Genomic DNA, 26,773 nt, shown 5'->3' with positions numbered 1-26,773 from the left:
CAGTCCCTTCCATGCAGACAGCAAATCCCTCTGTCCCCTCTCCTGAAGGGCTCCATCCATCATGCCCAGAGCTGCCCGCAGCCACAGGGGCCCTGCTCCTGCTGGGCTTCCCCTCCTGCCTGCAGGTGCTGCTGAGAATTTGGGAATGTTCTGGAAATTTCTGTTCCCTGTCCATTCCCATGGCCCAGTTTGGGCTCAGTGGGTTCTCCTTCCCCACCTCAGAGCCTTTTCCTGCCCTTCTGAATCACATCCAGGCTTTTCCCTTTAACACAAAGTTCTGCCCTGATTTAGAGTTCCCAGAAAATCCATTGACCCTGATCTTCATCTCCCAGTAATTGGAAAAGAGACATAAATCAAACTAATTGCAGAAGAGTTAAAAATGGCTTTGTTTGCCACAGCTCAGGCTGCAGACTGCTGCTGGGAGAACATTGGGATCAATGAAATCCCCGGATGTGCCAGAGCAGAGCAGGGACCCTTTCCTCCTCCTGGCCGCTCCAGGAACGAGTCTGATCCCGTTCTCTTTGGACATGAGAATAAACAGTTCCAAGGTGCTGGAACATTCCAGGGATTTGCTCCTAAACCATTCCTGCTCTGGCTGTGGCCCAAGTGGCACCGTGGAGAGGGATCCTGGAATGCTTTGTGTGGAAAGGGATCCTAAAGCTCATCCCATCCCACCCCTGCCATGGCAGGGACACCTCCACCATCCCAGGCTGCTCCCAGCCCCAGTGTCCAGCCTGGCCTTGGGCACTACCAGGGATCCAGGGGCAGCCCCAGCTGCTCTGGGCACCCTGTACCAGGTCTGCCCACCCTGCCAGGGAACAATTCCTAATTCCCAATATCCCATCCAGCCCTGCCCTCTGGCAGTGGCAGCCATTCCCTGTGTCCTGTCCCTCCATCCTTGTCCCCAGTCCCTCTCCAGCTCTCCTGGAGCCCCTTCAGGCCTTGCAAGGGGCTCTGAGCTCTCCCTGGAGCCTTCATTTCCCCAGGTGAGCACCCCCAGCTCTCCCAGCCCGGCTCCAGAGGGGCAGAGAAGGACCCAAACAAACCCAGTTTTTCCTCTGTCACCTCCATCCCACCTGGAGCCCCTTCAGGCCTTGCAAGGGGCTCTGAGCTCTCCCTGGAGCCTTCTCCTCTCCAGGTGAGCCGCCCCAGCTCTCCCAGCCCGGCTCCAGGGCAGAGAAGGACCCAAACAAACCCAATTTTTCCTATGTCACCTCCATCCCCTTCCCACCCTGCTGCCTTGGGATGACTCCAGGTGCCAGGGAGAAACGTCCTTGAGGAAGAGTCTGAGTGGATAAAATGCTGTGAACCCAAAATTGCTGCCCCCGAGCCCCAGCCCCAACTTTTCCTTTCAAGGATGGATTTTCCTGCAGGCAGCTGGAGCTTTCTGGAGCTTGGAAAAGGGACAGGAATCCACAGGCAGCCCTAAAACAGAGATAGGAGATAAGAGATAAGAGGCAGGCGTTTGGCTCTGGTGGAGCTGTTTGGAAACAGAGATATTATCCTGGGGGATCCTTCAGGAAAGATCAGAATTCCTTTTCCTATTCCATGTGCCCGTGTCTCCCCTCCCTGGAGCAGCTCCAGCCTTTCCTGCCGGTTTAAAATAAAATCTAATCCATTTCCAATCCCCGCCGCCGGCCATTAGGGCTCTCTGAGCACGGTTATTATCGCGCTCGGCTGGCAGAGCATCCCGAAGGATTTAACTCCTAGCACCCCCAGCGGGAGCATCCCGGGAGCATCCCGGGATCCTTGGAGCAGCTGCGGCCAAGGGCTGCGGGAGCCCAGGGACGTCCTGTCCCCTCTCCCAGAGCTGCCATGAGCGGAGAGGCTGCAAATGTGCTGCTTGCAGGGAGGTTTTGTCCGAAACGCCCCAAAAAGAAGGAAAAATTGGGTTTTATTCCATTAGGAAAAGCAGAGCTCCTAAAGGGAGCAGAGGATCCAGCCCGTGGCCGTTTGGGGGGGTTTCTCCTAAGCCAGCAGATTGGGAAGCTCAAATCTGCTCCTGAAATTCATTCAGATCAGGAAGAAATAAAAAATTTTCCTTTTTCCTGCATGAAAATTCCACCAAATCCAAATACTGCACAGCCAAGTGAGGCCACCACTTCTCTCCCTAAGGAATATCCCAATTCCTCTGTGGGATCCTGTGCAAGGAGCTCTGAGCTGCTGGGAATCCACAGCTTGGAATCCACGGGTGAATCCAGAGGGAAGCAGCTGAGGCCATGCTTGGAAAGCAAAACTCCTCCAGCTTTCCTGCAGGGATTTCGTTGGAAGGGGTTTTTCTTTCCCCACAAATCCCAAGGGAAATAAAATCCTTCTTGTTTCCTTTGCTGGACAATTCCTGCTCATTATTATTTAGGCCATGTTTAAATTATTCTGTCTGCAGCAGCCGATGGCATTTGCTGCGTGCCATGCAATGTTCCAGGTAATTAATTGGTGTTTAATTAATTAAGGAATAATGACATTCAATTAAGGGAACACTGTCACTGGGTAATTAATGGCTTCCTGCTGCTCCAGGAAAGCCGAGGTGTTTGTGGGAAATCAATCCAGGGGAAGTGAGGGGTTCATTCCCCTGGGAAGGAGCTGTGTCCTGGGGATCTCCCATTCCTGCCCCTCCCAGGAACAAATTCATGGAAGAAAGCTCTGCATGGGCCTGTCAGGAGCTGTTCCCAAACCTTCAGCAATGGGAAGCACAAGGGGAAATCTCTGGGAAGGAGGAGAAGACGCCTGGTGTTCCCAGCATCACACAGAGCAGGAATTCCCGACTGCCAACCCCCTGCCCAGGGGTGTGCCAGGCTCTGCCTAAACTCGGGATTCCCCTCCCTGATGTCAGGATCAAAGCCTGGGACCAAATGGGGCTCTGTGTCCTCTTGGCTTTGGAAGGGAGCACTCGGAAAAGAGGAATTTCCTGGGATGTGAAGATAAATGAGAAAAAATTCCCCAAATCAGAGGGAACCGAGCCCCATTCTGAGCGAAGCGGACGAATGTCGAAGGATGAACAGGAAGGAGTCGCTTCCCCGCTGCTCCTGCCCGTGGATGAGCCCTGGGTGTTGTGACCATCCCAGGCTCCTCCGGCAGCACCTGCGGGGGTCCAGCGGCACCGGGCCCTGGGGAGGGGCAGCCTGAGGGATCCTGCTGATCCTGCAGAGGAGGAGATCATCCAAGGAAGAGTCCAAACTATTCCACAGCTCCTCTCCAAGTGCCAGTTGTGTTGGCTGCTGCCCAGTTAAGGATTTATAAATTTAATTTTAATTTTCGCTGCATTTTGGAGAGTGTGCAGCTCTCAGGCGCTAAAATGCTTTAGAGTTCAGCGTTTGTCACTTTCAGGCACCACGGGCACCACCCAGGAAGGAATCAGAAGGAATTCCAAGGACTTCTGCCAGGAGCATCCTCCTCCATTCCAAAATCCAGGCTGTCCCTGCAGAGCTGCCCCTTGCAGCTGGAGGCTGACGCAGGCAGGGAGAGCCTGGAGCGTGTCCCTGGATTGGAGAAGCTGTAATTCCCAAATCCTGAGGAGAACAGGGCTGCCTGCAAGTGCCAGACCCAGCTGGGAATGTTTGCCAGCTCCTTTTGGCACTGGCAGTGCCTCTGCAGCTCGTTCTGCTGAGGAGCCTCCAGAGAGCCATGGACAGATTCCAGCTCCAACTGCAGCTCTGGCTCAGCCCCTTCCCTGCTCCCTGAGCTCCTGTCTGCCTGTCTCCTGGGAACTGGGGGTCCTGTGCAGGGAATGGTGCAGGATTAGAGCCTTTTCCTGTCTGCCAGCTCTGCCCAGGGTCATCTCACACTGCTGTGCTCTCCATGTCCTGTGAACACTTCCCCAAACATTTCCCCAAACACTTCCTTAAACACTTCCCCAAACACTTCCCCAAACACTTTACTGACCTGGCTCCATATGGAGGGAATAAAAATGTAGATCTGGTCTCCCCCTCCATAGCCCCAAACCCAAGCAATTCAGGGAACTCCATCTCCCAGCCACTTGTAGGGTTCTGAAGAGCCAAATTCCCACCTCTGCCCCGAAGCCATGAGGAGACCGGAGCTCATTTCGGACACCGACTCGATTTTATTGTTTGAAATGCCAGGGAAACTCAGTCTCAGAAACGTGGGAATTTCTGCTGGTGCTGAACACCACCCTGGACATCCTTCCTTGTCCTACCCCCTCCAGCTGTGCCTGTGCCCCTGAGGCCGTGGAGCATCCCCTCCATGGTCGTGGTGGGGACAGGCTTGTGACCCTTTCAACATCCGGATGGGCTTCACGGGCCGCCTCTGCTCCTCGTTTTGGGAGCGTGGAGGAGCCGTGCCGCTGCTGGAACAGCCCCCACCAGCCTGGAGAGATCGCTCCCTGCAGCGGGAGCCGGCGCTGCTCTCAGAGCTGGTACTTCCTCAGCAGCTCGCTCTGCCACTGCCGCTTTTTGTTGGGAAAGGCGGCCGGGATCCTGATCCTGCGGAACTCCTCGATGCACTTGCCCAGCTCGGACTGCAGGGCCCGGCGCTCCTCGCTGCTGGCCGTGCCGGTGGCCGTGCCGGTGGCCGTGGCCGTGCCGGTGGCGGTGGTGGCCGTGGTGGCCTCCAGGCCGTTCTCCCGGACCGCTGCCCGGTCCCTGCCCCGCCGCTGCCCCGCCTGCTTCCCCTCCTCCAGCCTCTTCAGGGAGCGGCACAAGTCCAGGGTGCTGGGCCGGGCTGGGCACTCCTCGGGAGCTTCTGGCCACGGCTGGGACTCGCTGGGGCTGGGAACCTTCCCCTCCGGCTGAGCGACCCTGCCGGGGACGGGCTCCGAGCGGGGGGCCGGGACGGGCTCCGAGGATGGGGCAGGGATGGGCTCCGAGGATGGGGCCGGGATGGGCTCCGAGGATGAGGCAGGGATGGGCTCCGAGGATGGGGCCGGGATGGGCTCCGAGGATGGGGCCGGGATGGGCTCCGAGGATGGGGCAGGGATGGGCTCCGAGGATGGGGCCGGGATGGGCTCCGAGGATGGGGCCGGGATGGGCTCCGAGGATGGGGCAGGGATGGGCTCTGAGGATGGGGCAGGGATGGGCTCCCCGGGGCCGGCAGGTCCCGCCGCGCCACCCGGGTCAGCCGGGTCCTGTCGCCTCCCGGGGCTCTCCCTCGGCTCCGCAGCGTCCGCGAGGGCTGGGAGGGAAAGCAGAGAGGAGTGTGAGGAGCGACATGAGGGAGGTGAGAGACCTGCTGGGAATTATTTTTAAAATACACCTGGTGGCAGAGATAGAAAACTAGGAATGAACTATTCCTATTTAAAATCCCCCACCCTACACCTCGTCCCCTGCACATAAGCAGAAAATGTCAAGAGGAATCTTCTTTTTCCTTGAAGACTTTTGTAAGGACAGAGTTGGAATTCCCCCCCCCCCGCCCCCCCCCTTTTCCTTCCTCTTATTTTTTTTCCCAGTTTGACATTTGCTGAGCAGCTCCAGCTCTGCAGTTGCTGGAGGTGGAAGCAGGAATGTCATCCACCAGCGAGCAGAACCCTCGAAGGATGGATTTTCTTTGGCAAATCTCTCCGGGAAGTTACAGGAATGAATCTTTGCCCCAAATTCTTTGAGTGATGGGATGAAGCCTCAAAGCTGCTTTAATCATCTTATCTGTGAACCTGGGAGCTGCTTTTGGGAAATGTGGAGCTGAGGCTGGGAAATTTAAGCACCCAAATATCCAGGAGGAGCCTCCGGCTGAGCTGGAGAATGAATTCAAATCCTTCAGTTCCTCTCCAGCATCTCAGCTCCCAGAGCATCCCATGACTGTGGCTGCTTCAGGATAACATTTATTTTTCAAAGTTTTCCATTTTACATCCCATTATTCCTGTCTGAGGCACTGTTCAGGTCACCAGACTGAGAGCAAATCCAGATTTCCAGGGAATGGCTCCTGAATATTCCTCCTATCCCACAAGCCTGATGTTCTTTGGGTAGTCTGCCTGGGCTGGTGCCAGGCTACAAACTCACATCCCTACAAATTGCCTGCTCCTAATCTCAGAATCCTGGAATGGTTTGGGTGGGACGGGAAGAAAAGCACATCCCATCCTACCCCTGCCATGGCAGGGACACCTTCCCCTGTCCCAGGCTGCTCCCAGCCCCAGTGTCCAGCCTGGCCTTGGGCACTGCCAGGATCCAGGGGCAGCCACAGCTGCTCTGGGCACCCTGTGCCGGGGCCTGCCCACCCTCACAGGGAACAATTCCTGCCCAATATCCCATCCATCCCTGCCCTCTGGCAGTGGGAGCCATTCCCTGTGTCCTGTCCCTCCATGCCTTGTCCCTGGTCATTCTCCAGCTCTCCAGGAGCCTCTTCAGGCCCTGGCAGGGGCTCTGAGCTCTCCCTGGAGCCTTCTCCTCTCCAGGTGAGCACCCCCAGCTCTCCCAGTCCAGCTCCAGAGGGGCTCCTGCCCTGGAGCAGCTCTGTGATCTCCTCTTTCCTGTAGCTTTGGACAAGCATCCCGTTTTCCTCCTCAGGTTTATCCTTCCTCACATTTGAGCCCACCTGGCACTAAGGGGGTGTGACCCCTGGGTGATCCAAGGACACCCCACAGCCCTGAGTGTCCCTCCAGCTGCTGTGCTGGGAAAAGGGACCGGCCTGGCTCATTGCTCTGATCTTTTCTCCCACAGATTTTCCTTCCCCGGTGCCACTTGTGCTTTAGAGCTCCAATTAAATTCAGCAGCGACACTTCCGAGCAGCCCCGCGGAGCCGCTGGAATCCTGCTGGGGGCAATTACCGGCTCCTGGCGGGGATTTTGCGGGAAGCACACAGTGTCCCCGCCCCGGGAAGCACACAGTGTCCCCACCCCGCGGCTCCGGGACAGCGCTGGGTTATTCCAGGGGCTGTGGCAGGGACAGGAGCTCGGGCCCGTGCTCACAGCTGCATCTGCTGCTCTCCCACGCTGCCTCCATCCCCAGGGATGTTGGAAGGTCCCGGCATAGATGGGGGGGAATAGGAAGTTCCTGGGTGATCCCAAATGAGGGATCTTAAAATTCCTTCCAGCCTCTTAAACTTGGGTGATATGGGCAAAAAAAGGACGGATAAAAGTTTCCAAATGAGCTGGAAGAGCACGCTGGGTTTGGGAAGTTAGTACCAGGGTGCATCCAGAGCATCCCCAGGGTGTATCCTCAACATCCCAGTGCCCAATCCAAACCAGCTGTTCCCATGCCAGCTACTGGATCCCATCATCTCAGGACTTGACTCTGCATGAATTGTTCTGTTTTGTGGGATTAATCCAGCTGGGAACAGCACTGGGAGCTTCCCGTGCAGCTGGGCCGATGTGCTCTGGTACCCAGGCCCTGGCACAGGGCCCTGGCAGTGCCAGTGGTGCCAGCTGGATCCCCAGGGAATCCTGATCCCTTGGCAGGGGCACCAAGCTCAGATGCAGAGAGTTGTTGGAGCTCCAGGCTCATGACACAGATGGCAGAAAACCCAGCTCGACTCTCCCTGGATTCTCCTTTTGTAATCCATTCCTGCTGTTGGAAAAGCTCAGCAAAGAAGCTGGGAAAAAAATTCCAAACAGCAAAAGGCATCTCCTGAAAGACCTTGGAGCCCTGGGAAGGAAGGGCCTTCCTGGGAAGGAAAATATGGAATAATCCACATTGTCCTCTGTCAAACAGGAGCTGCCAGGAGGAGGGAAGGTGGAGTCAGGGATTTCAGGGATTGTTCTGAGGGTTGGGTTCCTTGGAGGGGAGGTGCAGCTCCCTGGGCTGGAGGAGAGCTGGACACTGGTACCTGCTGGTGTCGGTTCCGTGTGTTCCAGGGATTGTCCACCCCCTGCAGTGTCCCGTGGTGGGCAGGAGCTCTGCTCCCCTCTTCCTCCCAGGTTGTCTGTGAGAAAAAGATTGGGAATTGCATAAATTATGGAGATGTGCTCACAAACATCACCCTGTGAGTATGGAGCTCACAATTCCATCTTTTATAGAAATCTTGGAGTCCTGGAATGATTTGGGTTGGGAGGGACCTTAAAGCTCATCCCATCCCACCCCTGCCCTGGGCAGGGACATTTTCCCCTGTCCCAGGCTGCTCCCAGCCCCAGTGTCCAGCCTGGCCTTGGGCACTGCCAGGATCCAGGGGCAGCCACAGCTGCTCTGGGAATGTGTGCCAGTTTTATAAGGATGTTCGACTTTGCGGGATCTCAGTCCATGTAGGGATAATGTGATTGCAGGAAATGCCCTGGAGATCCTTCATCTAAATTAAATCAGTGTTTGCTGAGTGCTTGTGGATATCCACAGGCTGCAGGAATGGCTGGAATGTGGGAATGCCTCCAGCCTGGAATCAAGTCTGCATTGCCTCATCCCTGGCAGCATCCCAGGCCAGGCTGGACAGGGCCTGGAGCAGCCTGGGACAGTGGAAGGGGTCCCTGCCCATGGCAGGGGGGATTAGGTGACCTTTAAAGTCCCTTCCAACCCAAGCCACTCTGGGATTCTGTTCCATGACTCCTGAGCATGGGATGTTGCACAATTCCGACCTTTTTAGCCTTTAAATCCGCGTGTCTGTCGGGACTGACAGATGGAGATCTAACTCCAGCCACCTTTTGTTATCCAGGACTTCAATCCCTTGGAGCTGGAACAAACCTCTCCAAGGTTTTTGTGCCTTTAATTCCCGGCCAGCTCCCGCCGGGATCTAAATCAGCCCTCGCCACTCCGCCCCCCGAGCGAGCCGATATCCATCAGCACCTCATTACTGTTCCTGTCCATCCCACAGCGCCTTTCATCTCCAATTCCTCCTGATTTTCCTGATTTCCTGCCCTCCCTGGAGCTGACGGGGCCCACGCCCAAGAGCTGAGAGGGGAGCAGTGTCTGGGGCTGAAATTTTGGCTGCCTTCATCACAGTTGATTCCTGCAATTCAATCCATCCCCTGTGCAGCTGTTCTTGTTTCCAAAACATTCCCTTTTTTGTTTTTTTTGGGGACCTCTGCCATCAGTTTTAGGCGGTTTCCTGTGGATCTGTGCAGTCCAAGTATTTTTTCCTGCTTATTTTTATCCATATATGTAAAATAGACACATTTAGCAGTGGATATTCCCTGTCACTGATTAATTTAACATCTGCTCCAGTTCTGGCATTCCCGGGAAAACAGAGAAAAAGAACTACAAATCCCATCTCCAAAGGTCTCCCAAATTCTCTCTCTGAGGGTCTCCCAATCCCCTCTCCAACGGTCTCCCAACTCTCTCTGTCCTCTCTCCATGGGCAGAAGTTTTGCTTTTCCCAGAGCTGGGATGCTGCAGCTCCTTGCCCAATCCTTTGGGATAACATGGATGGGATGAGCAGGAGGAGCCGTGGGGCTCCTCTGAAAGTGCAGCCAGCAGAGGGAGAGTGAAGGACAGCAGCTGTCCCAGCCAGGGCTTTGCGTGGTTCCCTCTGGCTTTTCCAGAGCAGCCCCTCCAGCTCGATGGCCGGGTGGGAATTGTGGTGGATTCGGACACCGGAGGTCGGATCCCGTGACGGCGCAGAGGCCTGGGCTGGTGGAGCCAGCGGAGCCATCCTGCTTGGCACCAGCAGAACATCTGGCTGGGGCGCGGGGCTTGGCACCACCTGCAGCAAAAGCAGCTTTCCCTCCTTGCCCAGCCGATCCCTCTGGATAACCCTTTATTCCCCAAAAAGTTTTTCCAGGCCTGGCACAGCTGCCCAGGGCAGGGATGGTGTCCCCATTCCTGGAGGGGTTTAAAATCCCTGGGGATATGGCATTTGGGCACATCGGGTATTGCCACACTTGGGAATGGCTGGGCTATGATCTTAGGGGTCTTTTCCCACAGAAATAATTCCATAATTCCAAGACCTGCCTGTTTACTGGGATTAGTGATCCATAGTGTGGATGGCAAAGCTTTGCCAAGAATTCTTCCAAGAGGAGCAGCTCCTGGTGAGCCTGAACTGCATCCATCCTGGAAGTGCTGATCCCACCTGGAATTGCTGATCCCCACCTGGAAGTGCTGATCTCACCTGGAATTGCTGATCCCCACCTGGAACTGCTGATCCCACCTGGAATTGCTGATCCCCACCCGGAATTGTTGATCCCCACCCGGAATTGCTGATCCCCACCCGGAATTGCTGATCCCACCTGGAAGTGCTGATCCCCACCTGGAATTGCTGATCCCCCCCTGGAATTGCTGATCCCCACCTGGAATTGCTTCTGCCGTGTCTCCCTTGCGGTCCAGGATGGGCTCGGAGGAGGACATGGGTTTTTTGGGGCTCTGCTCCGGTTCCGAAGGCTCGGGAATGGGAAGGCTGAGCCAGGAGCTTCCTAAAAATTTTCCCAAAGGAGAAAATCTTAGAAGGGAAATGATGCACAGGGAATATGGGAAGAGTGGTGGAAGGGAATGGAATCCAAAGCATCTCCCAGAGTGCCTCGCTGGCTTCCCAGAGTGAGGAATGATCAGGAAAACTCCCAGTGCCTCCCAAACCGTTCTTGGGGTGATTCCTGACCTTCCTGCCTGTAACCACATCCCACATTTTCCACCAGGAATGTTCCTTACTTTGGTCCTTACTTTGCTCCTGCTCTCCTGCCTTTTTCCTAAACCTTTCTATCCCTGCTTTTCCCTATATTGCCTCATTTCCATGGATTTACAAACAGGGAGGAATACAAAGTGTTTATCCTGAGATTAGTGCTTCAGATTTCCATCATTTTCTTCTCTGACATTTCCACACAGACTCTTCCATTTGCCACACAGCCTGGATGAGCCTCTGGATCCAGCTGCAGTTCCTGCCCCATCCAAGGGATTTGCCTCTCCATGACTGAGTGTCAGAGCGGGATCATCCCATTGGCACAGAGAGCACAAATTGCCTGGATGCTCCAGTTCCACGGCTCTTCCCACCAGGCAGACCGGGAATCATGGAATCATCACCCAGAAAGATCACTCAGGACACTTCCACTGTCCTCTCCAGCCTGGCCTTGGGCACTTCCACGTATCCAGGGGCAGCCACAGCTGCTCTGGGCACCTGTGCCAGGGCCTGCCCACCCTCACAGCCAGGAATTCCTTCCCAGTATCCCACCTAACTCTGCTATTCCAGGGGTGGATGAAGACTTTCACCAAGGCCACCCTGATGTGGGATAAAGGCAATCCTGCTCCGTCTGGCCATGGGAAGCAGGAGATGGTTCTGGGTGTTCCAGCTCCCAAAATCCCCAGAGCTGAGCAGGATTCTGTGTTTAGTGGTTTCCAGAATCCAGGAGAGCAGGAATTTGCCCAGAGACAGCCTGGCCAGGCTGGACCTCCAGGATCCATTTGATCCAGAAGAAGGTGCAGCCCCCAGGAGATGGCAGCAGGATCCCAGCACGCCCTGTGGCCATGGCCTCCCTCATTAACTGTGGATCCTGAGACAATTCCTGGCTCCTCCCAGGCTCTAACCAGGGTGTCCTGCTTCCCGGGACCACCAGCCTCATCCAGAGGCTCTGAGGTCACCGCCAGTGCAGCTGGAAAGGTTCCATTCCTAATTCCAATTAATATCCCAGAGCGGCTGCTTTTGCACCCAAGTCCCGAAGTCCTGGAGGAGGGAATCTGAGCTGAGCTCCATTCCAGTGGGGCATTCCAAAACCTTTCGGGCAGAACAACACCTAGACAGGACACGGGGACGTGGCTTGGGATGGAATTCCTGGCACACAAGTGGAAGGGGAAAGATTTTCTGTGGAATAAGAGCAATGCTGAATTTCATTCATTTCATTTGCACAGCTGAGCTTCTCCAGGTGTTCCCAAATATTCCAGCAGAGCTCCAGGGCCCTGGATTCCCACTTCCACGTGCTGACCTGCAGCCTGTGCTTATTAAAGATTTAAAGGCCAAGCTGTCAGCGCTGCTCTGGGGATGGACTTTTCCTCTTATAGCTCTAATTCTAATAGGATTGGGAAGAGGAGGCGGAGGCTGGAGCAGTGCCAGGAGCCGAGGGAGGGTTTGCTCCTTCCAAAGGCTTTGCACACCTTGGCAGAGCTTTCTGGAAGTTTGTTCCTCTTCCAGCACCTCCCGTTGGCTCTCTGGGATTTTGGGTTAATCCCTGGGACAGTGGGAGCAGAGGAGCTGCTCTGTCCTGGTTTTCCCTCATCCCAGGGATATAAAAACCCCCTCCATGTGCTGGCTGTCCTTGCTCTGCTCCGCTGGAAAAGCTGCATTAATCCCAATTTATTTCAGATTTCAGATGGGCACTTGCTGCTTCCCAGGATTTGGGAAGATTTCAAAACCACTGGAAAGCATTGGCTCAACTCCACTTCCGGCCTCAAATCCATGTTGTCCAACAAACACCCCGGCTCTGGGAACATTCCATGGATGTGGTGAAGGGGTGGAAGCCACCGAGGAGCCACCAAGAGCCGGGACCCTCAGGAATCACAGCCATTGCTGAAACCCAAATGCTTGGGATGCTTCCTCCCCCCTCCCAGGTTTCCCCCAGGACATCCTTCTCCATGGATTTACCTGGAAGGCTGCAGTGCCTGGAGAGCTGCCTGGAGAGCTGGCCTCGCACAACAGGACCTGGAAACAAAGGAGAAGGTTTGGATCTGGATCCGTGCTCCGAGATCACGGAATTCTGGTGATCTCCCTCCACACCTACACACCCACGTGCGGGTCTGGATCCTGCTCCAAAATAATGGAATTCTGCTCTTCCACATCCACGCCCCCACTAGAGAGGGATGCAAGGAAAACGAGCGCCGTGGTTGTGTCCCATGAAAAATCATTCCCAGGGATTTTCCCCTTGGATGTGCCATGAGCCCAGCCAGGTCTTATTTTCCAAAATATTTGGGCTCCTCCCAACATTTCCTGCCTTTTGGAAGTTGTGAATCCATGGGAAAGTTCTCCAGCTCAACCCCATCCCAATTTCAGCAAAAGTTGCCCCTGCCTCAGCAAAAACTGAGGAATGGTTGGAAAGGGAATGGTTGGAAAGGGAATTTTGATCCCAGGTGTCCTGTAGGAACAGGGCCAAAGCAGTGTCCTGGTGCATCCCCTTCCCAAGGATTTGGGATCAGATCAAGCCTGGGCATCACAGCAGCCCGAGGTTTTTCCACTGGAGAAGAGAAGGAGCCACCCTGGTGCTCCTTGGAAGGCTGAGGGATATTCCCTGCTCTCCATCCCGGAAATCCTCAGCTGCGAAATGGGATCAACAACCTGTTTTCCACTCTCAGGGAAGAGGGGAAGTCTGGAGTCATTCCCAAATGCTTTATTAATTCCATGGCTTTTGCTGGAAGCAAAGGGGGCTGGAATGAGGCAATTCTGCCTGGCTGGAGCCGGTTGCTATTGGAGTTTTTCCTGGAAACCCATTAACACAATGTGGGGAGGGAGGTGAAAATTACCCTTAATACTGAAATATTGTTGGAAAGGGGGAAATTGAGATATTCCATGTAGGAGATGAAGGAAAAAAACACATTTTTTTAATAAAAAAGGGATTTCTGCACTATTTCCATCCCTTCCTGAGAAATTTGCACCTGGTTCTAATTAACCCTAAAGCTTCATTAATGATCAGTTTGGCACCAGTCATAATTAATCACAAATGTGCATTTTTCCATGGAATGAAAGGTTTACCTGAGCACATTTGCAAATTACATTTAGGAATTGTGGCTGTGTGTTAATTAAACTGAAATCATAATTAAAAGCAGAATTAAAACCCTTCTAATAAACATGGGGGGAAAATGCTTTGGTTTTATGCTCAGTCCACAAATTTGTGGCTAATGGAGAGCAGTTATTCCATTTTCCTGAGGGCTCTTGGATAAAGGCCATCCAAGAGGCTTTTAAGGAAACTGTGGAGCCAAGGGGGGATTGTTGAACTTCCAGCATGGATTAAAAGCTTATTAAGGGAGAGAAAAGGAGAGATGGAATCAAGAGTTTGCTCCCAACATATAAATAATGGAATAATGGGATGTTCCCAAGAGGCCAGCTTGGGATGAAGGGCTTTTATTACCCGGGAAAGGGGAAACAGCCAAGAGGAAAATGGAGGAAATGGAATAATGGGGTGGTGGAACTTGGTGGGAAAGGACCTTGGCATTAGCTCTGATGGAGAATCTTCCAGTGGGATGGATAGAATGACAAACAGGACACAGGAATGTGCCTTGGGAATGTGCCCTGGATGTCTCATAAACCTTGGTGGGGTTTAACTTCAGAGACTCAGGAGAGAGCTGGGAATGTTCACCTGGGGAAGGGAAGGACCCAGGGAGAGCAGGGGCAAGGCCAGGAGGGGTTTTATCCTTGTTTTTTTGTGGAAGAATTAATCAGGAAATTGCAGCACTCTGGGCTTTAAGGTTGGAGTTAAATCCCTTTAAATCAGTGGCTCCAAGCTCCTCCTATTATTTAAATAATGGCTTGGGATTTTTGTTTGATTTGATTCTGGTCTTCAGAATAAAAAGAGAAAAAAGAAACCCCACAAACAAAATAAACCAAGCAAAAGAAACTTCCACGGATCAGCATGGAAGAGCTGCTCTGAGCACACCCGGGATGCTCCAGCTGTTCCCAGCCCCCTCCAGCGCTTTCATCCAAGACCAAATTAATTATCTGGAGTACCCGGATCTGCTGAGCTCATCTGGGACGTCCACGAGCACGGGAGGTCGCAGTGACCACTCCGAGCCCCAGACACTGGATACTGGGAAGGAATTCCTGGCTGGGAGGGTGGGGAGGGGCTGGGCTGGAATTCCCAGAGCAGCTGTGGCTGCCCCTGGGTCCCTGGCAGTGCCCAAGGCTCGAGGGGGTTTGGAGCAGCCTGGGACAGTGGGAGGTGTCCCTGCCATGGCAGGGCTGGGAATGGATGGGATGGGCTTCGAGGTCTCTCCCAGTCCAAAGCATTCCATAGCGGGTTTGGAGCAGCCTGGGACAGTGGGAGGTGTCCCTGCCATGGCAGGGGTGGGATGGGATGGGCTTCGAGCTCTCTCGCAGTCCAAAGCATTCCATAGTTCCAGGCCTGCTGCTGCTGCAGGATCCAGTGGGAACACGAGCAGGGCAGGTGGGACCAGCCCCGGCTGGAAGGGGCAGATCCCGGGGTGGGAAGGAGGGGATGGAGGAAGGTTCCTCTCCCAGGAGGAACCAGCCCTCCCAGCAAACCGGGAACAGAGCTGGGAGCAAACCTGGGGACAGACCTGGGAGCAGACCTAGGAACAAACCCGGGAACAGAGCTGGGAGCAAACCCACCTGGGAACAAACCTGGGAACAGAGCTGGGAACAAATCTGGGGACAGAGCTGGGAGCAAACCCACCTGGGAACAAACCTGGGAACAGAGCTGGGAACAGACCTAGGAACAAACCTGGGGACAGAGCTGGGAACAGAGCTGGGAACAAACCTGGGGACAGAGCTGGGGACACGCAGAGGTTCCTGGCCCCTCCAAGGCTCGGTGACAGCAGCCAGGACAGTTTGTCCTTCATTTCCACGAAACTGCTGGATGACCTCAGCTCCGGAGGGAGAGGAGCCGCTCACGGTGGAGATCCCTGGTGCCAAAACCTCATTCCTCATCCACATACAAATGAATCCCACTGGAAGGAAGCAGCTGCGCTTTCCAGGGGCTGCGCAAGGCTGGGGGGAAGGAGGGGGGAATTAAAGCCGCTCCGAAATGTCAGGAACTGGGAGGAGTGTTTAACATCAGCACCTTATCGCAGCCCCTCAGTGCCTGCTCAGCTTTCCAGCCGGCTGGAAGTGCTTTCCTGGCCCCTTTTGCTGCCTTCAGGAAGACCGGGAATCCTTCCAAGGCAGGTCCTGGGGACTGCAGTTCCCCTGGAGCCAAATTCCAGTTAAAGGCTGCGGCACGGAGTTAATGGAGGTTTTTGTGTTCCCCTGGGGGTTGTGTTAAATCCCCTCCAGACACGCAAAGGACAATGATAATTTGGGAATGAAATGGGAAACGTTGGCTGCGCCCTCGCTTCCCTCGGGTTTGGAGCTGCTCCATGGAAGCGGTCGAAGGCGGTGACAGTGACAGGGATGAGGAGCTGGGAAAGCAGCTGGGGATTTAAAAGGTGCAAGAGCTACAGGAAAAATCGGGAATCCCAAACGTCAGGGAGGCTCTGCCTGCTCCAGAATCCCTGCTGGGATCTCTCGGAGTGAGGGAAGCCCGTGGCTGCTCCTGCCTGTGCTGGGGCCGGGGGAGCAGCCGGGTTCCCCTCCCCAGACAAGGGGATTTTTTGGGTGCCAGTTTTGCTGCTGCATTCCCCAGACGCCAAGGGGATCCCGTGGGAGCCAAGACATCCCGGGATCCAGCGAAAAAGCCCTTTCCTGGGGAGCCCCTGGGTCCGTGGCGGCAGAGAGGAGCAGGGGGAGCTTTGGTGGTGGGAGGTTGCGAAACAACTTCCTGTTTACTTCTCTCTTTTCTCAGTTAAATGCAGACTGCTCCTGAAATGTCCCTTGTGCCCTGTCCCTGTCCCCTGTCATCCCTTTCCTTCACCCTCAGAGCCTGCAGCCGTCCCGGCTCAGGATCCCTGCGGCTGGAAAAGGCCGCTGCCCCGGCTCCTCAATGGCATTTAATCCTTGGAGTTGATTAAAGCGCTCCATTAACAGCAAATTAGGGACTAATGGGAATAATGGCTGCGCTCAGGGAGTAATTCCAGGGAGAGGGGACGGCACCGAACGAGCTCTAATCCCTCGTTTTGCCGGAGAGGGGAAGGATTTGGGTTTATCCTGGGGTTCTTTTTAGCTGGAAGTCTCAGCTCTAAGGAACTGATCCCAGGTGGGGCCAAGCAGTGAAACTCGGCGGGGTTTTTATCCTGCCTGGTGAAAAACAGCTGCAGTGAGTGGGAAAGTGTTGGGTGGGGCTTGGGAAAACCTGGGATAGCAGAGGGTCCCTGCCCATGGAACTGGAACAGTTCTAAGGTCCTTTCCAGTCCAAACCATTCCATCATTCCAGGACAACATTCCATGGTTCTCTCAGTGCTTGGGGCTCCAGATGTGGGTAGGCTGCGTTTCAGCAGAGCAAGGATTTCTCCACATCCCAGAGGGGAGGGGACTCGTGGAATATCCTTTCCATGGCTCCCAGCAGAGCTCTGCTCTCCAGAGCAGCCTAAAAAGGACCTCAAAGGACTCATTTCCTCACGCTGTGCCTGGGGAAACTGAGGCAGGGCAGGCTGGGCGAGGCACAAGCCCCACTTTGAGGTTGTTTTCTTGTCCCTTTGGGTTCTCCAGTTCCCCAAAGCTTCCTGTGCACTCCTCATCTGACCCCAATAAACACTCCCTGTCTGGCCAATCCCACAGCACAAGGCTGGCCTAAGGAAGACTTGATTTTTTTCCTTTTTTTTCCCCCCAATTTCCTTTATTTATTCTTTTCATCTTTGAGCCTTAAACATTTGGGCTTTGTTTGGGTTTTTGGGGCTGGGCCCTCCCTAGTCCCAGAAAGGGCCCCAAACCAAAGCCAAACAAACCTTGATCCCTGCAGGGGCCATTCCTGAAGGGCTGGACTGGATGATCCCTGTGGGTCCTTTCCAATCTGGAATATTCCATGGCTCTAACTGGATGGGAACTCAAAAGCTGAATTATGAGGAAAAATTGGATTTTTCAGGCAGTTTTCCTTGTGAAATAGCCCCAAAATCTGCAGCCCCTCATGCCTGCTCCTGCTGGGAAGGGGCTGTTGTTCCCTGGGAGGAACATTCCAGGGATTTCATGTCCAGGGAACAAGCTGCTCCTCCTTTCTGCTTCCCACAGGGATCCTTGGGATGATGGCACAGGACCATGACAGGGCCGGGTTCCACCTCCCTCCAAAATTCCAGATCATAGAATCCCAGGCTTGGGTGGGAAGGGGCCTTAAACTTATCCCTGATGGGAGTTTTTAGGGGTGTGGGGGTGAAGGAAGGATTCATCCTTTAAGGATGCTGGTGGATTTATCCTGGAGGAGGGAAAGGAGGGACAGCAAACATTTGGGATGCAGAGGTTGTGCTTTGGCTCCAAAGTGATTTAGCTGGAATCTGGTTTAGGTTATTTGCAGGAAAAGCTTTCCCTCAGATCCTGCCCAGCTCTCCTGGAGCAGGGGGGAATAATTCCCAGCCATCCATCACCTGAGATGAAGGAAAACATTTTGGACTGCCAGAGCCTTTCAAGGAAGCCACCTGGATGTCCCCAAGTCCAGCCTGCTTAAGCTCAGCACAAACTGTCAGCGCAGGTTGAACGAGATTTATTTGGCAAATTCTCCAGCACTCACCAGAATCCAACACATCCAACGGCTCCCAAAACCTCCAGGAGACCTGGACACTCATCTGCCTTCCCCCTCCTGCTCCCACAGCCCTGGGAAGGAGGCCCAGAGGTCTCTCTGTGGTCAGAACACAGCAGCTGCAGTTGCTAAACTGAGCCCAAACCCTTGTTTTGTTAAACCCCTCCTAAACAAAGCATCCAGGCTGCAGTTTCTGCACCAGGAATTGGAAAACTCCCCTGCTCTCCAGTGGTTTTTCCCAGTGCTGGCCTCCCATGTTGTTAAAGGCAGTTTTGAGTTTTGGGGGTTTATTTTTAAAATTAATAAGATTTTGGTCAGGTTGGAGGGAGCTTGGAGCAGGCTGGGATGGTGGAAGTTGTCCCTGTTTCTGGCAGGGGGTGGGGCTGGACTGGATGAGCTTTAAGGTCCTTTCCAAGCCAAACCATTCCCTGGTTATTTGAGAGAGGAAGAGGATGGTTCCAACTTCCAGCTGCTTCTCCCCTTTCAATGCTCCTCCATCACCAAATCCTTTCTATTTCAACATTCCATCAAATCCCTTGGATTTTTGTGGCAGGATGGGATTTCAGGACTGGAAATGGGATTTTTGTGTCCCCCTCTAACGCCCACAGGAGCCTCCTTGTCCTCATCCCCATCCCATGGGATTGAGATGCTCCATGAGGTGGGAGAGCTCAGCTTTGGGACTCCTCTGCCTCCAAAGAGTGCCCCTGGAGAGGGGCTGGAGCCAGGCCGAGGACACAAAGTGTTTCCAGATGTTCTGCAGGGTGGCAGAAGTGCCTGATGGAGACAGATGGGATTTGGCTTTTCCTTAAGCTCGGTTTTTGTGAGGAGCAACCGGCAATTTGTGGGCAGGTGCCTGCCTGGGAAGGCAGAGCCAGCCCCGGCTCCTGCTCTGCCTCCCTCCCACCAGGGGTTTTATTTTGGGATGGAGGCTTTTCCAGGAATCTGGAAATGAGAGACTGGGTTGCGCTGCCCCTCGGAGGGAAGCCGGGAGCTCTGTAGGGGAATGTTCCCGGTGTGTGCTGAGCTCCGGGGAGGGGCAGGCGCCTTCCCAGGGACCCACACGGGATCTGGATGCCCCCTGGGACCTCATTACCTTAAAACCCATCTCAAACCCATCCCAAACCCATCCCAGACCTCAGCTCTCGTTCCCAGCAGGATGAGAAGGGCTGCTGAGTCCTCAGGGCGGGGCAGATTTCAATAATCCAGGGAATCCCTGCCGGCCCCGGTTTTCCCAGACAAGGTGGATAATCCCCCCTGGCACGTGCCAGCCACCGCTGCTCCAGGTGTGCTCTGCCCACGTGCCCACCCTCGGGGTGCCAGCATTCCCAGGGATGAGCTGGGGCATCCCAAACCTCTCCCGGTGGGTGGGGAGGATCTCGGGATGGAGCTCCTGGAAAAGAGCGGGATGCTGCCACCAGCAGCACCTGGAGCTTGCTTTAACCTGGCTTGCACTGGCAGAAAGCTGAAGAGCAGCGTCCTGTCCTCTTGGTGGGAAGGGAAAAAAAACACCTCCAAGTCCAAATCCAGCAGGGAGGGAGCTGGACAAGGCTGGATTTTCCCTAGGGACAGCCTGGGGGTGGGAGGTGCTCGGGTGGACTACAAGGACAGAACCAGCAGAGCAGCTCTGGGTGATTTGGACAAGGCCAAGGGATGGCCCAGCAGGAGCTCGGGGTCTGGGAATCACAGAAATGTGGGAATATTCTCAGGAAAACCAGGCAGCATCAGGGAATTGGTTCTCCACTGTCTCCCTGAGGCCTTGAGAGCTCCCAGCTCACTCCAGCCTTTCCCTGTCTGGTTTTTCCCAGCTTGCCAGGATTGTTCAGAGGAGGAGACCTCCATGAGATGCTTTTCCATGCAACCATTTCCCAGCAAATTCCATCTTATTTGATCCAAGGTCTTTCCTGGGGATCAATGAGCCAGGTTCTCTGCCCAGCCATGACAAGAATACTTTTCCTATAAATAAATACCATGCAAGGAAAAGAAACAACCCCAAATCGGGTGTATTTTTGTGGAGATGGATCTCAACAAAAGGATTTTTTCATGAAGTCTCGGTTTCCAGGAAAGCCATCGGGCTCTGGAAGGATTCAGGAATAACCCATGCTCGTGTTTCCTGTGGGGGATCAGCCCTGATCCCAGAACCTGCCACATCAAAACCCCTGGAATGGTGACTCTGCCATTCTGGTTTCTCCCTCAGGCAAAAATTCCTCCTCCCAGGAGATCAATTTTTCAGCCCAGTTCCAGTGGGGAAAAACATCAAAAGAGCCTCATTTCCCACAAGACAGCAATTTCTTTTCCCAATCCTATTTAGGAAAATCTCGAGTTCAAAAAGATAAAGCAAATATGGAATGCAGGTCCCCTCCCCCTTTATTTAAAGGTTTTCTTTGTGTGCACACACAGCTCAAGTTCCTTTTTCTTGTCTTTTTTAAAGCCTGTTGTCATTTCCTCTTCCAAAGGTTGTTGGAATGAGGAACAGGACCATGACAAATGTCAAAATACCATTTTTGCCTTCCCCTTCTTCAGGAGAGAGGGAGAACCAGTTTGAAACTTCTGCTGGCCCCAGAGCCCTCCCTCCTCTCTAGGAAGGAGCTGCAAACCTTCCTCCCACATGAATGCCAAGCAGGAACAGCCCCTTGGAAGCTGTCCAGCTGGGGAGGAGATCCTGCTCCAGGAGCTTCACAGGGGCTGGGGTGGGTGGTGGGAGCAGGGATGGAGGGTGGAGGAGCAGGGATGGGTGGTGGGAGCAGGGATGGAGGGAGGAGCAGGGATGGAGAGTGCAGGAGCAGGGATGGAGGGTGGGTGCCAGGGATGGATGATGGGTGCCTTGGGTGGATGGTGGATGTCAGGAATGGGTGGTGGGTGCCAGGAATGGGTGGCAGAGAACCAGGGGACAGGCACAGGCAGCAGACAGGGACATCAGGGACATCAGGCTCATCTCCCCTGCAGGCTGAGGCCATGTGCCGGAGCTGGGGCTGGGCATCACCCAGGGCTGGGCTTGGGGATTTGCTGTCCTGGGGTCCTGCCCAGCAGGCACAGGAGGGGCAAAGCAGGGCACAGAGGCTCCGATAACTCTGTGTTCCTTTACCCCCCACCAAACCTCCCCTCTCCTCTGCCAGCTGGGCACGTGGGCACGCGGCCACTCCGGGCTGTCCCTTTATTCTGCATCGCCCAGTGGGGGAGAGCAGCAGCAGCTCCAGCCCCAGGAGGGCCTGGACAGCTGGGATTGGAGACACCTCATGGGAGATCACCAAAATGGCCACAATTCCCTTTGCTGGGTGAAGTTGTGGCCTGACCACCACAGGAGCATTCCAACCTCATCCCCGTGATTCCCGTTGTGCTCCCAAGAAAAAATGAAGGGACTTTTTGGCTGACAAGGCTCCAAGGAGCTGGAGATCTGTATAAGTATTTTACACCACCGAGCACATCAAGCCTTCCCCGCTCCCCCCCACCTCCCTCACAGAACATCTGCCCCTCCCACCCTCCCCAAAATCCCCCCAAAATCCCACCCGAGGCATCCCGGAGCCGTGGCGATATCTCAGCTCAGAGCTGCGAGCACAGGGGGAGCCTCTCCCCTTCCCAAGCGCTGCCAGTCTCAGGCTAAGCTGCTTACAGGGCTCCTGCCAACCCAGCCGTGCTGCCAGGCTGCCACTTCCCAACCCCCACCCCCTCCCTGGTTCTGCTTCCCACCTTTCCCATGTCTTTATCCCAAGGATTTCTCTCTGAACCCTCTTGGCAGGTCCTGGTGTGTGCAGCAGGATCCCGTGGAGCTGCACAGGACAGAGAGCCCAGTCCAGTGTCCAAGCCCATCCAGCTGCAGGAATGCCAGCCCAGAGCAGCGTCCAGTGTGTCCCACCCCTCCCACCCAGCCCACATCCACAGCAGTGTCCGAGTCCACACATCCAGGGAGGGTTGGGAGCGACCGCAGAAGTCACAGAGAGGGAGGAAGGTTGGTGGTCAGCAGCTGCTACAAGGAAGAGCTGGGCAGGTTCAACGTGGAGCAAGGAGGAGGGAAAAAACCCAAGAACCAACTGAAAAGCAGGCAAAGGGAGGACGCCGGGATTCGGGGATGGATCTCTACCTTCTAGGCCACAGCCAGCATGGGACGGGAAAGGGACAGTCAGCGGTTGGTTGGCGGAGGGTTGGTTTTGTGTCACTCACGATAGAAAACATATTCGGTGTAAGAGGTCCAGATCCTGTCGTCCGTCTGCTCGTGGGCGAAGGCACAGGTGCCCGTGGAGTTGCAGGCCACCATGTGGAAGCCGGCATCGGCCAGTTTGTCAAAGGCTTGCTCCAGGAAGGTGAATTTGAGGTAGTACCTGGACGTGTACCTCTCCGGGGGCCTGTCCGGGTCCCTGCTCTCGTTCAAGGTGTCCCCAAAGACCTCCTTGGCCAGCGAGGTCTTGCCGCACACCATGATCCGGGCCACCCTGCGGAACTTGGCGTCCGTCTGGCTGTCCCTGCCCAGCGTGTAGGAGCCGCGGTAGCCGATGGTGATGAACCCCGCCCTGCGGCCCTCGGTGCCGGCGGCGCCGGGCGGCGCGGCGGCGGCCGAGCTCAGGCTGCGCGCGGTGTCCGCACCGGGGGACGGCTCCTCGGGGTCGCTCTGGCAGGGATCGTCCCCCAGGGAGTTCTGCTCGCTGAGCTTGGGCACCAGCAGCTTCACCAGCTCCGGCAGCATGAAGTACTCGGCCTCGCGCTGCAGCCGGCCGCGCTCCGGGAAGTGCTCGGGCAGCACCAGCTGCCGGTCCCTCATGTAATCCAGGATGTAGCGGAACAGGAACCCGTCCCGGTCCACGAAGAAGCGGCCCTTGCTGTCGCGGGCCAGCGAGCGTGCGCTCTTCTGGGTGAACATCTCCCAGAGCAGCGAGCCGGGCACGCTGACCAGCGTGGGGTGCCGGGTGATGTACACCTGTCCCCCCACGTTCAGCTCGATGATGTCAGGGAAGGGGTTGCTGTCCTCGCTGCCTTTGGCACAGCTCGCGGGGTCTGCCAGGGCCATGGTGAACTCCCGCTGCTCCCTCCTGCAGCACAAACAGGTCAAAACTATGTTAGAACTGCCAGAAAACACAGACCACTGCCCTGCTTCCAGCTGACTGCAGGGCATCCCAAGGGGCCCCAAGCCATTGCCCCAGTCCCAGGTGATTGGAAACGATCCCAAGCCAGATCACACATGGAATCACAGAATTGTTTAGATTGGAAAAGCTCTCTAAGATCACAGAGTCCAACCCAGCACTGCCAACCCACCACTAAATGCCTGGTTTGGGTCAGCAGGCAGGGTAGGACCAGATCCTTGTCTCTCCAGGAGTCTGGAAATCATCTCTCTTCCCCAGTCCCTGGCTCCTGGAACAAGCAGCATTATCCAAAGCCACCTCCCCTACCACGGCACACAGCCCGTGGTCTGACCGTGCCATCTCCCTTGTTTAGATTGGAAAAGCTCTCTAAGATCACAGAGTCCAACCCAGCACTGCCAACCCACCACTAAATGCCTGGTTTGGGTCAGCAGGCAGGGTAGGACCAGATCCTTGTCTCTCCAGGAGTCTGGAAATCATCTCTCTTCCCCAGTCCCTGGCTCCTGGAACAAGCAGCATTATCCAAAGCCACCTCCCCTACCACGGCACACAGCCCGTGGTGCCATCTCCACCTGAGCTCTCCAGGCAGCAGAAGGCTTGGTTCCTCTGCCCAGGAAGGTGCAGGGACGTGGGGCTGCTGTCAACAACAGGAAAGGCAGGGCTGTCACACCCTGGGGACCCGCCAGCCCGGCATCCTGCGGGCAGGAGCAGCTGCCGAGGGAGGAGTTCCCAGCACAGGGGCCCCGCCAAGCCGGGGCTGGAGGGGTTGTGGTGCCACACAAAGAGCACCCTAGGGCTGGGGAAAAGCGGCACCAGCTCCCTGAAGGACAGAGGGACAGAGCCTTTTGGCACTCCTGCTCTGTCCTTGCTCCTGGAAAGTGCTCAACACGGACTCACAGCCAAGCTGGGAGATGGCAGAACCTCTCCAAGGGGCTGGGAGCAAGACAAATCCTCGGCTGCTGCTACAGCAATTGCTCCGTGGCAGATGCCACGGATTTATACATTTTCCAAAGGCAAGCCGGTTCTTGGATGTCTCTTGACACTGCAAATCAGCAGCTTACATAAACCTGGCTCAGCAGCCAGAGCCTGGATCCGTGCCGTGGTCTGTACAGGCATTTGGGAGACCACGGAGGGAAGGGGTTCCCTGGGCTGACCCCCAGCTCTGCCCCCTCCCTGGGTGACCTCAGTGCTGCCCTAGGTTTGCTCAGAGATTGGGACCCCCCAGGACTGGTCCCACACCCAAGGAACAGCCCAAGGGCTCGCCCCATCCTCATGTCCTGCCGCAAAGACTCCCAGAAGCTGCTCCAAAGGATCCCAACACAAATTTCGGAGCAACTAAAGGACAAAGACAGAACTCTGTGGGCACTTTCGGGCACGGGGGCAGAGCTGAGCCAACGTTTCACTGCTCCTCCCGGCTCATAGGGAGACTCGCCTTTGAACAAGGAGTGACTTGGGCAACGAAGAGATGGAAGGATGGAAAGAGGATGAGCGCGGTCCCGGCTTCCCGGTCCCCTCCCGCAGCGGCTCTGGCTCCCTTTCCCTAGCGATTCCATGCCCACGGCACAGCCCAGCGGGCAGGAGCCGCCCGTGCCCGGAGCTCGCATCCCTTTGTCACGCTGGAAGGGCTGCCCATGGTGGGCTGGGGGCTCGGGGGGAACGGGCAGAGCGGCCCCACTGTTTCCTTTGCCCGCCCCAGGCGCGGACCCGGCGCTGACAGTGGCGGGGACCAGAGCGGGGACAGCGGCGGGGACAGCCCAGCTCAGCCCCGCAGCCGTCCCGGCGCTCCCCGGCCGGGGGACCCCGACCCCGCCGCCCCCGTTACCTCGGCAGGGCGGCCCGGCCGCTCCGCTGCGCTGCGCTGCGCTCCCCGCCGTGCCGCTCCCGCCGCGCCGCGCCGCTCCCGCCGCTCCTCTCCGCCCGCCCGGCCCTGGCCCCGCCGTTTTATGGCCGGGAAGGCGGCGAGCGCCGTCCCCCGCTGTCCCCGGGACCGCCTCCCTCCCGCCTCCCTCCGCCTCCATCCGACCAGCCCCCACCGTCCCCGCATCCCCGCATCCCTGTTAGCACATCCCGTTCCCTGCATCCCCCCATCATCCCCCGTCCCCCCATCCTCCCCGCTCTGGTACCGAGCAGGACTGACTGGGGAATTCCAGGGGCACCCTCGTCATCGCCTGGGAATGCAGTGAAGCTTGTAAAAAAGGAGGGAAAGGGACTTCTAATGCGGCCAGATGGTGCCAGGACAAGGGGAACAGTTGGAACTAAAAGAATGGGGATTTAGGTGGGATACTGGAAAGAAATTCCTCCCTGTGAGGATGGGCAGGCCCTGGCACAGGGTGCCCGGAGCAGCTGTGGCTGCCCCTGGATCCCTGGAAGTGTCCAAGGCCAGGTTGGACAGGGCTTGGAGCATCCTGGAACAGTGGAAATTGTCCTTGCCCATGGCTGGGGGTCAGATGGCTTTGAGGTTCCTTCCAACCCAAACCATTCAATGATTCCACAATTCCAAACCCAGCCAGCAAAAACCTTACAGCAGCCAAACTCTTGCTACTCCTTGGATGATTTTATATTGTTGAGCTGCAGGGACTGAAAGCCCCTTTCCCAAGGTAGGAATGACACCAGTGGGATCATAAGGAGCTTAGGCGGTTGTGGCAGCCTGTTTGTCCAGGCTGGAAAAACCAAGCAAGGAAAGAAATCCAGCTCTTTTTAGTTTACTTGAAAATTCTGGTTTTATGTAAATCCAGGAAAATATGACAACTCCAAACAACATCCCAATATTCACACGTTTCCTGGAATCCTTTCCATCGAAAGTCCAATGAAGCTTAAATCCCAACATTCTCTGACAGCAGAGCTGGCCTGAGTTCATCCATGAATTTTTGTCCATCTTAAATTTTGTAAGAGCAGAAGATGTGATTTCTTCTTCTTCTACAAATCAAATCCTTGAGTCTGGGCACTCGCATTCAAGGAATTTTCCTGTTTGAGTTTCTCCTTGTTTTTTTTCTTGTATCCCAGGGCTGTTTGATTATTGTCCCATAAATTGCAGGAACTGTCCTGTGGATATTTTGTGGGACATATTTATAGATGGCGGAGACCAATTTGTTGGCTGGATAAATGGATGGATGGATGGATGGATGGATGGATGGATGGATGGATGGATGATACATGGATGGAGGGATGGTGGTTGGATGGATGGATGGATGGATGGATGGATGGATGGATGAATGATACATGGATGGAGGGATGGTGGATGGATGGATGGATGGATGGATGATGGATGGATGATGGATGGAGGGATGAGGGATGGATGGATGGATGGAGGGATGGATGGATGGATGATGGATGGATGATGGATGGAGGGATGAGGGATGGATGGATGGATGGAGGGATGGATGGATGGATGATGGATGGATGATGGATGGAGGGATGAGGGATGGATGGATGGATGGAGGGATGGATGGATGGATGATGGATGGATGATGGATGGAGGGATGAGGGATGGATGGATGGATGGAGGGATGGATGGATGGATGATGGATGGATGATGGATGGAGGGATGAGGGATGGATGGATGGATGGAGGGATGGATGGATGGATGATGGATGGATGATGGATGGAGGGATGAGGGATGGATGGATGGATGGAGGGATGGATGGATGGATGATGG

The 26,773-nt window shown here is 55.4% G+C and overlaps 2 protein-coding genes across 4 annotated transcripts; both read right to left on the bottom strand.

Annotated features, from left to right (window-relative positions):
* Positions 1–4,037: 4,037 nt before the first annotated feature.
* Positions 4,038–21,871, bottom strand: LOC121346435 (skin secretory protein xP2-like). Of its 2 annotated transcripts, XM_041424251.1 has the most exons (6): positions 21,737–21,861; positions 15,209–15,438; positions 12,367–12,423; positions 10,091–10,213; positions 7,708–7,803; positions 4,038–5,124 (listed from the first exon to the last, which is right to left on the bottom strand). In XM_041424251.1, the coding sequence occupies exons 2-6, from the start codon at positions 15,288–15,290 to the stop codon at positions 4,361–4,363; spliced, it is 1,122 nt and encodes a 373-aa protein (XP_041280185.1). In that variant the 5' UTR covers positions 15,291–15,438; positions 21,737–21,861; the 3' UTR covers positions 4,038–4,360. The 2 variants fall into 2 exon arrangements, with proteins under 2 accessions (XP_041280185.1, XP_041280186.1); XM_041424252.1 differs by lacking the exon at positions 15,209–15,438 and having other exon boundaries at positions 21,737–21,871.
* Positions 18,001–25,001, bottom strand: LOC121346442 (BTB/POZ domain-containing protein KCTD12-like). Of its 2 annotated transcripts, none has more exons than XM_041424266.1 (2): positions 24,941–25,001; positions 18,001–23,070 (listed from the first exon to the last, which is right to left on the bottom strand). In XM_041424266.1, exon 2 carries the CDS (start codon positions 23,046–23,048, stop codon positions 22,200–22,202), a length of 849 nt encoding a protein of 282 aa, XP_041280200.1. In that variant the 5' UTR covers positions 23,049–23,070; positions 24,941–25,001; the 3' UTR covers positions 18,001–22,199. The 2 variants fall into 2 exon arrangements, with proteins under 2 accessions (XP_041280200.1, XP_041280201.1); XM_041424267.1 differs by lacking the exon at positions 24,941–25,001 and adding an exon at positions 24,551–24,930.
* Positions 25,002–26,773: the final 1,772 nt, after the last annotated feature.

The sequence above is a fragment of the Onychostruthus taczanowskii genome, unplaced genomic scaffold (assembly GCF_017590055.1).
Source record: "Onychostruthus taczanowskii isolate IOZ18803 unplaced genomic scaffold, ASM1759005v1 scaffold81, whole genome shotgun sequence".
Taxonomy (NCBI): Eukaryota; Metazoa; Chordata; class Aves; order Passeriformes; family Passeridae; genus Onychostruthus; species Onychostruthus taczanowskii.
Note: the sequence above shows the minus strand (reverse complement) of the source record. Positions and strands in the feature narration are given on the sequence as shown.

Excerpts from the sequence above, each read along its gene's own strand:
- LOC121346435 (XM_041424251.1), bottom strand. The coding sequence starts at position 15,290 with ATGAAGGACAAACTGTCCTGGCTGCTGTCACCGAGCCTTGGAGGGGCC. Across the intron at positions 10,214-12,366 it reads CAGGCACTGCAGCCTTCCAG|GAAGCTCCTGGCTCAGCCTT; the intron begins GTAAATCCATGG and ends GAAAATTTTTAG. Across the intron at positions 5,125-7,707 it reads CACGGAACCGACACCAGCAG|CCCTCGCGGACGCTGCGGAG; the intron begins GTACCAGTGTCC and ends TTTCCCTCCCAG.
- LOC121346442 (XM_041424266.1), bottom strand. The coding sequence starts at position 23,048 with ATGGCCCTGGCAGACCCCGCGAGCTGTGCCAAAGGCAGCGAGGACAGC.